The sequence below is a fragment of the Salmo salar genome, chromosome 08 (assembly GCF_965601325.2).
Source record: "Salmo salar chromosome 08, fSalSal1, whole genome shotgun sequence".
NCBI lineage: Eukaryota > Metazoa > Chordata > Actinopteri > Salmoniformes > Salmonidae > Salmo > Salmo salar.
Window position 1 is genome coordinate 40,897,645 of NC_138298.1, and position 12,171 is coordinate 40,909,815.

At 42.7% G+C, this 12,171-nt stretch overlaps 1 protein-coding gene across 12 annotated transcripts in view; it reads left to right on the forward strand.

The window, feature by feature from the left end:
• The window catches only part of LOC106592866 (uncharacterized), a 182,761-nt gene that overhangs the window by 127,448 nt on the left and 43,142 nt on the right, over positions 1-12,171 (forward strand). For 8 of the 12 annotated variants that reach the window (XM_082978216.1, XM_082978209.1, XM_082978212.1 and 5 more), the window contains 3 exons: positions 80-223; positions 5,961-6,168; positions 6,510-6,579. In XM_082978216.1, the coding sequence (XP_082834342.1) occupies positions 80-223; positions 5,961-6,168; positions 6,510-6,579 (422 nt within the window). The remainder of the gene's footprint in view (positions 1-79; positions 224-5,960; positions 6,169-6,509; positions 6,580-12,171) is intronic. The other 4 variants (XM_082978210.1, XM_082978218.1, XM_082978219.1 and 1 more) reach the window with 1 other exon arrangement.

The following is a 12,171-nucleotide window of genomic DNA, read 5'->3' on the forward strand; positions in this document are numbered from 1 at the left end:
TAGAAGTGAAAAAGGTAATGATTATTTATTATTATTATTAATATTAATGAACTAATATTAGGTCTTATATTTTGTCCAGCAGAGGACAGCCTGATAAAGAGGCTGACGAAGATCAACCGGATGGACATCGTCCACCTGATAGAGACCCAGATGAACAAGTCAGCGCAGGAGCAGACGTCCAGGACCTACGCAGAGATAGAGAAGACTCTGGACCAGAGTGAAGGTACTGGACCAGTTACATTACATTACAGAGATAGAGAAGACTCTGGACCAGAGTGAAGGTACTGGACCAGTTACATTACAGAGATAGAGAAGACTCTGGACCAGAGTGAAGGTACTGGACCAGTTACATTACAGAGATAGAGAAGACTCTGGACCAGTAACATTACATTATAGAGATAGAGAAGACTCTGGACCAGTTACATTACATTACAGAGATAGAGAAGACTCTGGACCAGAGTGAAGGTACTGGACCAGTTACATTACAGAGATAGAAGAGACTCTGGACCAGAGTGAAGGTACTGGACCAGTTACATTACATTACAGAGATAGAGAAGAATCTGGACCAGAGTGAAGGTACTGGACCAGTTACATTACAGAGATAGAGAAGACTCTGGACCAGTAACATTACATTACAGAGATAGAGAAGACTCTGGACCAGAGTGAAGGTACTGGACCAGTTACATTACATTACAGAGATAGAGAAGAATCTGGACCAGTTACATTACATTACATAGATAGAGAAGAATCTGGACCAGTTACATTACATTACATAGATAGAGAAGACTCTGGACCAGAGTGAAGGTACTGGACCAGTTACATTACATTACAGAGATAGAGAAGAATCTGGACCAGAGTGAAGGTACTGGACCAGTTACATTACATTATAGAGATAGAGGAGACTCTGGACCAGTTACATTACATTACAGAGATAGAGAAGAATCTGGACCAGAGTGAAGGTACTGGACCAGTTACATTACATTACAGAGATAGAGAAGACTCTGGACCAGAGTGAAGGTACTGGACCAGTTACATTACATTACAGAGATAGAGAAGACTCTGGACCAGAGTGAAGGTACTGGACCAGTTACATTACAGAGATAGAGAAGACTCTGGACCAGGGTGAAGGTACTGGACCAGTTACATTACATTATAGAGATAGAGAAGACTCTGGACCAGAGTGAAGGTACTGGACCAGTTACATTACAGAGATAGAGAAGACTCTGGACCAGAGTGAAGGTACTGGACCAGTTACATTACATTACAGAGATAGAGAAGACTCTGGACCAGTTACATTACATTACAGAGATAGAGAAGACTCTGGACCAGAGTGAAGATACTGGACCAGTTACATTACATTACAGAGATAGAGGAGACTCTGGACCAGAGTGAAGGTACTGGACCAGTTACATTACAGAGATAGAGAAGACTCTGGACCAGTTACATTACATTATAGAGATAGAGAAGACTCTGGACCAGAGTGAAGGTACTGGACCAGTTACATTACAGAGATAGAGAAGACTCTGGACCAGAGTGAAGGTACTGGACCAGTTACATTACAGAGATAGAGAAGACTCTGGACCAGAGTGAAGGTACTGGACCAGTTACATTACAGAGATAGAGAAGACTCTGGACCAGAGTGAAGGTACTGGACCAGTTACATTACATTACAGAGATAGAGAAGACTCTGGACCAGTTACATTACATTACAGAGATAGAAGAGACTCTGGACCAGAGTGAAGGTACTGGACCAGTTACATTACATTACAGAGATAGAAGAGACTCTGGACCAGAGTGAAGGTACTGGACCAGTTACATTACATTACAGAGATAGAGAAGACTCTGGACCAGAGTGAAGGTACTGGACCAGTTACATTACAGAGATAGAGAAGAATCTGGACCAGAGTGAAGGTACTGGACCAGTTACATTACATTACAGAGATAGAGAAGAATCTGGACCAGAGTGAAGGTACTGGACCAGTTACATTACAGAGATAGAGAAGAATCTGGACCAGAGTGAAGGTACTGGACCAGTTACATTACATTACAGAGATAGAGAAGACTCTGGACCAGAGTGAAGGTACTGGACCAGTTACATTACATTACAGAGATAGAGAAGACTCTGGACCAGAGTGAAGGTACTGGACCAGTTACATTACATTACAGAGATAGAGAAGACTCTGGACCAGTTACATTACATTACAGAGATAGAGAAGACTCTGGACCAGAGTGAAGGTACTGGACCAGTTACATTACATTACAGAGATAGAGAAGACTCTGGACCAGTTACATTACATTACAGAGATAGAGAAGACTCTGGACCAGAGTGAAGGTACTGGACCAGTTACATTACATTACAGAGATAGAGAAGACTCTGGACCAGAGTGAAGGTACTGGACCAGTTACATTACATTACAGAGATAGAGAAGACTCTGGACCAGTTACATTACATTACAGAGATAGAGGAGACTCTGGACCAGAGTGAAGGTACTGGACCAGTTACATTACATTACAGAGATAGAGGAGACTCTGGACCAGAGTGAAGGTACTGGACCAGTTACATTACAGAGATAGAGAAGACTCTGGACCAGTTACATTACATTACAGAGATAGAGAAGACTCTGGACCAGAGTGAAGGTACTGGACCAGTTACATTACAGAGATAGAGAAGACTCTGGACCAGAGTGAAGGTACTGGACCAGTTACATTACATTACAGAGATAGAGAAGACTCTGGACCAGAGTGAAGGTACTGGACCAGTTACATTACATTACAGAGATAGAGGAGACTCTGGACCAGAGTGAAGGTACTGGACCAGTTACATTACAGAGATAGAGAAGACTCTGGACCAGTTACATTACATTACAGAGATAGAGAAGACTCTGGACCAGAGTGAAGGTACTGGACCAGTTACATTACATTACAGAGATAGAGAAGACTCTGGACCAGGGTGAAGGTACTGGACCAGTTACATTACAGAGATAGAGGAGACTCTGGACCAGAGTGAAGGTACTGGACCAGTTACATTACATTACAGAGATAGAGAAGACTCTGGACCAGAGTGAAGGTACTGGACCAGTTACATTACATTACAGAGATAGAGAAGACTCTGGACCAGAGTGAAGGTACTGGACCAGTTACATTACATTACAGAGATAGAGAAGACTCTGGACCAGTTACATTACATTACAGAGATAGAGAAGACTCTGGACCAGAGTGAAGGTACTGGACCAGTTACATTACATTACAGAGATAGAGAAGACTCTGGACCAGTTAAATTACATTACAGAGATAGAGAAGACTCTGGACCAGAGTGAAGGTACTGGACCAGTTACATTACATTACAGAGATAGAGAAGACTCTGGACCAGAGTGAAGGTACTGGACCAGTTACATTACAGAGATAGAGGAGACCTGGATCGTGAAAACGGCTTATTGGTTTGTTTTTGATTCGAAATAGAAATATAAAAAAATGACTTGTTTATCGTTTTTGCATATAAAACAAAAAATAACAACTTGATTTTTCGATTTTCACATCTGGGTTAGGTTAAATGTGGAATGCTTGTCATTGGTTAAGTTCACAGCCAAGATTTACTGTCCTTTCAAAGTAAGAGTTCACCCTTCTAACCCGACTGATCTATTATCTATGAATGAACTGATTAATAGCTGACCATACCGTGCCACAGTGCCAAGATAAAGTACCATTTCTGTATAAGATTTAATGTGCATTGACTTAATGAATGAACTGCTGTTACTGTAAATGGTTAGCTGTCTGATGTATCCTAGCTACCTAGCTAACCATTGGCCATCTTATTAAATGATGATATCCAGCCAAATCAACAGTATCTATTGCTAGACTAGAGATATTCCCCTAGCTATAGTTAGTCAGTGGTTGCACATCTAACTAGCTGTAATGAAGCAAGGGTGTGAATAGTACACATTTAAATATATCATTTCACTGTTTACAGCAGGTCTCCAGCTACCCAGACCTGTCTGATCAGGGTGCTGTGGGTGTGTCCAGCTTACACCTGTGCAAATCCGTGTGTGTATATAGAAATGGAATGAAACATCCAACCAATTGCTCAAGTCGTGTTATAGGTCCACCCCACAGCTGGAGGGTTGTGGGGTCCTGTCCAGAAGAAAGCCCTAGCCCCTACCTCTAGACACTTGTGGAGATAAGAGAGGATTGGACAGGTGTAAGCAATACCACCAAAATTCCACCAAGAGGGTAAGGTGAATCTCTCACCATGTCACCACCCATCAATCACTCTCAGATCTCCACACGTGTCTAGACTCTGGACAGTAGGGGTTAGGGGTTATTTCTGGACAGGCCATGGGTATTATGGTAGCTCAGTCAGTCAGTCTGGCAATATCTAAAAATGTTAATATGGCAGTGCAGTTAAACAATGTGATTTTACAGTTTTGTTTATGATATTTCCACACACACACTATGAGGTAGGGTCGGGACGATATCAGTATTGTAATATTTTTTCCATGGAAAAAATGAAAACACAAAGCAGACCAAACTCTTTTGTCCTTTAAAAACCTGCTGTATTTAAAACATATGGTGTGCTATAACTTGGAAAATAAATACATGTGACTCTGCATGACATCATAATGTGTTTGTTTCCAACATCAGGGCTGTTTACCAACATAATGATGTTTGTTTCCATCATAATGATGTTTGTTTCCATCATAATGATGTTTGTTTCCAACATAATGATGTTTGTTTCCATCATAATGATGTTTGTTTCCAACATAATGATGTTTGTTTCCATCATAATGATGTTTGTTTCCAACATCAGGGCTGTTTACCAACATAATGATGTTTGTTTCCAACTTCAGGGCTGTTTACCAACATAATGATGTTTGTTTCCAACATCAGGGCTGTTTTCCATCATAATGATGTTTGTTTCCAACATCAGGGCTGTTTTCCATCATAATGATGTTTGTTTCCAACATCAGGGCTGTTTACCAACATAATGATGTTTGTTTCCAACATCAGGGCTGTTTTCCATCATAATGATGTTTGTTTCCAACATCAGGGCTGTTTTCCAACATAATGATGTTTGTTTCCAACATAATGATGTTTGTTTCCATCATAATGATGTTTGTTTCCATCATAATGATGTTTGTTTCCAACATAATGATGTTTGTTTCCAACATAATGATGTTTGTTTCCAACTTCAGGGCTGTTTACCAACATAATGATGTTTGTTTCCAACATAATGATGTTTGTTTCCAACTTCAGGGCTGTTTACCAACATAATGATGTTTGTTTCCAACATCAGGGCTCTCTTAAATCCGCTAAGTGATTTGTTTCCTTGCCACAATACTAATGAGGGATTTGTTCGACAATCAGATGAGAGCATCATGACTGGTTGTGTTCTTGCCACATTAAAAGGTCCTTTTAACCGTTAAATTACGTCTTTATTATTAGGCCCATACATTTTTTTTATGGACTTCCCCCAAATGTCACAGTGTAATTCGTACTTAGTGTAAGGGTTCATTCAGAGGGTTCTGCCAGTGATGTTGGTAGAGGACGATATAAATCTGACCATGTTTTGATCCTGAGTCTGTGTGTGTCTCTCTCTCTCTCGCTCTCTCTCTCTTTCTTTCTCTCTCTCTCTGTATGTGTTTCTCTCTCTCTTTCTGTCTCTCTCTGTGTTTCTCTCTTTCTCTCTTTGTCTGTCTGTCTGTCTGTCTGTCTGTCTGTCTGTCTGTCTGTCTGTCTGTCTGTCTGTCTGTCTGTCTGTCTGTCTGTCTGTCTGTCTGTCTGTCTGTCTGTCTGTCTCTCTCTCTCTCTCTCTCTCTCTCTCTCTCTCTCTCTCTCTCTCTCTCTCTCTCTCTCTCTCTCTCTCTCTCTCTCTCTCTCTCTCTCTCTCTCTCTATATATATATATATATATATATATATATATATATATATATGTGTGTGTGTGTGTGTGTCTCTGTCTGCCAGTGTCTGTAGCCCTGTCCTCAGTGCAGGAGGACGTAGACAGCCTCAGACTGGTGAGGAGGGTGGACTCTTCCCCCAGACCGCCCCCAGCCGTCTCAGAGGAGGACCTATCAGTAGCCTCCCTCCTGGACATTCCTTCCTGGGCGGAGCCTATGGGCCACACCCACTCAGAGAGCATGCACGGACTATTGGAGGACCTGGAGATCACAACGTACGTCAGTCAGAGAATGAGCCAATCAGCTTCAAGGATGGATGAGAATATTTTTATATTTCATTTAACTGTTGACTTTAGTAAGAGAGGAGAATTCTACGGAGTTTGAGACTCATTATCAATCTGTCATTCCAGTAGATCATCAGAACTTAATATTGACAATACCTAATAGCTCCTCCAGATTAACATAATAATAACAATAGTATTAATAATAATATATAATAACTATAATGATTATAATAATTGTTTCTGTTATTATATAGTCATATAGTATGTCTCTTTGGAGTCTGCTAAAATGTAAATGTAATAATAACCCGGTGTTCATGTCATTCATGTTTTAGGGAGCTGAGCCCCAACCCGTGGGATTCGGAGGACGCGGTAACAAGGGAGTCCGCCACCGCCAGCGAGCAAGTAAGTCCCCCTCTGAACGTGATTGGAGCAGAAACATGGAGACTAGCGTCTCAGGTGTATGGCCCCCAGTACCAAACCAGAGACCAGCCTCAGGACCAGCGCAGCAGAGGTAGCAGTGGCCTGCTCCACCCTCAAGTGGGCGCCACTGGGCTTCTGCCAGCTGGTGTTGACCAAATGTCCCCACCGGGGCGAGGCGAGGTTGAGCATGAGTGCTGGCTGTCACCGGAACAGCTCAGGATATCGTCTCCCATAGTGATCAGAGACTTTGGTCTGAGTCTGTCAGAGTCTGAGCAGGCAGAGACAGACTTCAGAGAACTCTGTGTTGGGTTTAGGGAGATGCCACTGGACAGACCCTATGTCTCCACCTCATCCTCCACCTCCTCCATTACCCTGAACCCTAAAACCAAAGCCAGGTTGTCCAGAGAGGCCAGCACAGAAATCTATGACCACAGTAATTTAGCTGAGTCTGACTGTAGCAACGCGTGTTCGCCTGAGAACAGTAGCCAGGCTTGTTCACCTCAGGACTGTTGCCATGGTCCGGCAAGTCTGGCCGTGGCTGAGGAGGCTGACCAGAGAACAGTGGCTGAGGAGGCTGACCAGAGAACAGTCATCTCTGAAAAGCACATAGAAGAGATAACGGCTCGTTTCTACCAGGCCATGTATGGCTCAGACGAAATCCTGCAGGTCACTGAGATGGTCCCCAGGTCCGAAGACCGGCAAGAGAAACGGCTGGAGCTGGCAGCTCTCAGAAGGAACCAATCACAGATGGAGACACAGCTTTCGTTTATTGACGAGCCAGGAGAGGGTTGTGCCATGGCTCACTACAGCATGGTAGAGCAAACCAACGTCCAAAAGGGCATTGTTCGGCCGAAGCAAAGTCCACCAACCAGCGAGTTCACTCCGATGACACGTGACTCACCTGACAGGCACCCTAGCTTTATCACCGTCCGACCAGAACCCGATGACGTCATAGTGAGGGCAAAAACATCCTACATGTTCATGCCAGTTACCCCCCAGTCCCCTGGCCAAGACACAACACTGTATTCACATCTCACTGACTACAGACCAATGACTCCTGATTCAGAAATGGAGTCCCTGTCACCTGACTCTCTACGGGGTCTCTCGCCCATGGAAGAAGGGTTCATTAGCGTAGCTAGCCTATCATCCCCTGAGTCCGTAATGTCCGTTGGCACCTACAGGGCAATTTCGCCTGACTCCCCTCTCCGCGAGTGTAGGGTAATGTCTCCAGATTCTGCCAGGGCATTCCGTGAAAGCAGGCCTCTTTCTCCCGGGTTGGATGGGTCTAGATTTTCATCCGAGGTTAAAGCCTACATTATGGAGAGTAGAGAACCCTCATATTCTCCTTCAGACATATACAAGTGTAAAAAGGATTCCTGTGATTCAGAGATAGCAGATAGCGCTCTTAGTACCCTCTCCCCTTTCCACACCGATAGCATCCAGAGTCCCATCTCCCCTTCCCACACCAATAGCATCTGGAGTCCCCTCTCTCCTTACCACCCAGATATCATCCGGAGTCCCTTCTCTCCTTACCATTCAGACAGTGTTCTGAGTTCCCTATCCCCTGTGTCCTCTGAGATGTTTTCTGATGACATATGGTCCCCGTCGCCAGAGTTGTATGAATTGGTGACTGAGAGCAGGACCCTGTCCCCGACCTCCCCAGTACCTGAGTATGACACACCTGTACCTGATACACCTGTACCTGACACACCTGTACCTGATACACCTGTACCTGACACACCTGTACCTGACACACCTGTACCTGACACACCAGTACCTGAGACACCTGTGACATCAGCGATTGACTATGCAGATCTGTTGTTCACTGACTGTAGAGCATCCTCCCCAGAGTCTGTTACTTCGTTGGATGAGAATAGGCAGCTTTCTCCTAACTCTCCAGTACCTCAACACACACCCTCAGTGTGTGATTCAATAGATAGATCATTTTCACCCGAATCCTTTACTTCAGACCTAGACTATTCTGAGTTCTGTCTTGAGGAATTGTTTGCCGTGGAAAGACCAGATTCTCCTAATTCAATATTGTCAGAAGTAGATACAGTAGCTGAAAGAGACTTGACAAAACATAGACCACCATCACCGGGATCTGGCAGTCCAGATAGTGAAACAGAAATGGAATGGGAGTTCATCCAGTTGTCGTCCCTTCCTGAGTACAAAACTCCTTCTCCTGAGACACTCGGTTCAGACAGTGATGGAATCCTTTTATATCTTGACCATTTCTTAACTGACACGAAGCCATCTTCACCTAAATCTGATACGTTGTTGGATGATTTAAGGCCCTTCTCTCACGACCCTCCACTTCCGGAGTTTAGTTTGCCGTTAGCTGAATATAAAACGTATCAGTCTAGAAGTAGACCCTCCTCACCAGCCTCAGAAACATCAGAATTTGAGTACTCTAGTTTAAGTCATGGAGAATCATTAACTGAAAACAGATCGGAATCACCAGATCCGGGGATGTTACAAATTCCTCAGTATAGAGCTAACTTCCTTGATTATGTAGTTCCTGTGAAAAAATACTCACCGGCAGCAGAAATTGGTGAATTGAAATTCAGACCCCTGTCACCAGAATCAATAACTTCAGAAGGGGACTTTACCTTCCTTGAGCTATTGTTTTCAGAGTCTAGATCATCCTCTCCAGAGTCTGTTGCATCATTTGATGAGTACAGGCCCCTCTCTCCTGACTCTCCAGTTCCTCACTTCATGCCTCAATGTTGCGAATGTTATTTGTCTTTCACTGGAAGTAGATGTTCATCACCAGAATCAGTAGCTTCAGATATTGAATTCTCTGAATTTTGTCTTGAGGAACTGTTTGCTGAAGACAGAGCAGATTCACCTGAATCATTTATATCAGAGAGTGAATTTGTTGAGTCAGTTGAAAGAGGTCTAATAGAACTCAGACCCTTGTCACCAGATTCAGTAACTTCAGAAGGTGATTATACCTTCCTTGAGCTCTTGGTTGCAGAGTCTAGACCATCTTCACCTGATTCTATCACTTCAAATGACCAATATCGAGCTCTATCTCCTGATTCCCCAATCCCACAATTTAGACCCACAATAATTGAGTCGTCAATGTCATTCTTTAGCAGATCTTCGTCACCTATTTCAGTAAATTCAGACGTTGAAGGATCTGGCTTTTATCTTGAGGAATTTGTCAATGAAGAGAGACCATATTCTCCAGAATCTTTTGTGTCAGAGAGTGAATTCGTAGAAGCAGCTGAAGGAGGTTTGATCAAATTCAGACCCCTGTCACCAGAATCAGTAACTTCAGAAGATGGTTATACCTTCCTTGAGCTCTTGTTTGCAGAGTCTAGACCATCTTCATCTGAATCTATAACATCGTTAAATGAGTACAGGCCTCTCTCTCCAGACTCTCCTATTCCTGATTTCAGACCACATTGTTGTGATTATTATTTGCTATTCACAGAAGATAGATCTTCGTCACCACAATCAGTCACCTCAGACATTGAATTCTCTGGATTTAGCCTTGAGGAATTGATTGCTGAGGACAGAGCAGATTCTCCTGAATCGATGTATTCAGACAGTGAATTTCTGGATCAATTGGAAGCAGAACTTGTTCCAGTCTTGCATGAATCAGCTTCTCCAGTTTCTGATTCTCTCCCTCACTCTATTCAATCTGAAACATCTATTAAGAAATTCATCTCACCTGCCTTAGTCCAGTCTGAATCTGTGCACAGAGACACCAAAACAGACATGTTATCTACCACAACAATGGCAACAGAAGACTCTGTTGAGGCTAAAACCACATTGCCAGTTGTAGCTAAAACAGCATTTATACAGCTTGACTTGAGTGATGAGAAAGTTTGGTCATTATTACCAGTTGCTGTAATGATGCCAGTAAAGCAGGAGCCAGCTAATTCCCTTGTGGAGGAACATGAATACAATTTGAAACACCAAGATAAATCTGAAATCAAAACTTTACCTCCTGCGTCAGTATTTTCAGAAAGTAGTTCACAATTCAGACCTGGACATTGTGATTATTATTTGTCATACAATGGGAGTGTTTCTCCGATACCTGAATCTGTACCAACATTTGAAGATCATACACCTCTTTCTCCTGACTCACCTAATACACAATTCAGACCTGGACATTGTGATTATTATTTGTTGTACGATGTGTGTAGGTCTACATCACCTATGTCTGTAACTTCAGACCTTGAATATTGTGGTTTGTACAGACCAGATTTCGCTTCAGAGAGTGAATTTACTGTGACAGTTCAAAGTAGCCTATCTGAGTATAGACCACTCTCACCAGAATCAATAACTTCAGAAGGGGACTTTACCTTCCTTGAGCTCTTGTTTTCAGAGTCTAGATCATCCTCTCCAGAGTCTGTTGCATCATTTGATGAGTACAGGGCCCTCTCTCCTGACTCTCCAGTTCCTCACTTCATGCCTCAATGTTGCGATTGTTATTTGTCTTTCACTGGAAGTAGATGTTCATCACCAGAATCAGTAGCTTCAGATATTGAATTCTCTGAATTCTGTCTTGAGGAACTGTTTGCTGAAGACAGAGCAGATTCACCTAAATCATTTATATCAGAGAGTGAATTTGTTGAGTCAGTTGAAAGAGGTCTAATGGAACTCAGACCCTTGTCACCAGAATCAGTAACTTCAGAAGGTGATTATACCTTCCTTGAGCTCTTGGTTGCAGAGTCTAGACCATCTTCACCTGATTCTATCACTTCAAATGACCAATATCGAGCTCTATCTCCTGATTCCCCAATCCCACAATTTAGACCCACAATAATTGAGTCGTCAATGTCATTCTTTAGCAGATCTTCGTCACCTATTTCAGTAAATTCAGACGTTGAAGGATCTGGCTTTTATCTTGAGGAATGTGTCAATGAAGAGAGACCATATTCTCCAGAATCTTTTGTGTCAGAGAGTGAATTCGTAGAAGCAGCTGAAGGAGGTTTGATAAAATTCAGACCCCTGTCACCAGAATCAGTAACTTCAGAAGATGGTTATACCTTCCTTGAGCTCTTGTTTGCAGAGTCTAGACCATCTTCATCTGAATCTATAACATCGTTAAATGAGTACAGGCCTCTCTCTCCAGACTCTCCTATTCCTGATTTCAGACCACATTGTTGTAATTATTATTTGCTATTCACAGAAGATAGATCTTCGTCACCACAATCAGTCACCTCAGACATTGAATTCTCTGGATTTAGCCTTGAGGAATTGATTGCTGAGGACAGAGCAGATTCTCCTGAATCGATGTATTCAGACAGTGAATTTCTGGATCAATTGGAAGCAGAACTTGTTCCAGTCTTGCATGAATCAGCTTCTCCAGTTTCTGATTATCTCCCTCACTCTATTCAATCTGAAACATCTATTAAGAAATTCATCTCACCTGCCTTAGTCCAGTCTGAATCTGTGCACAGAGACACCAAAACAGACATGTTATCTACCACAACAATGGCAACAGAAGACTCTGTTGAGGCTAAAACCACATTGCCAGTTGTAGCTAAAACAGCATTTATACAGCTTGACTTGAGTGATGAGAAAGTTTGGTCATTATTACCAGTTGCTGTAATG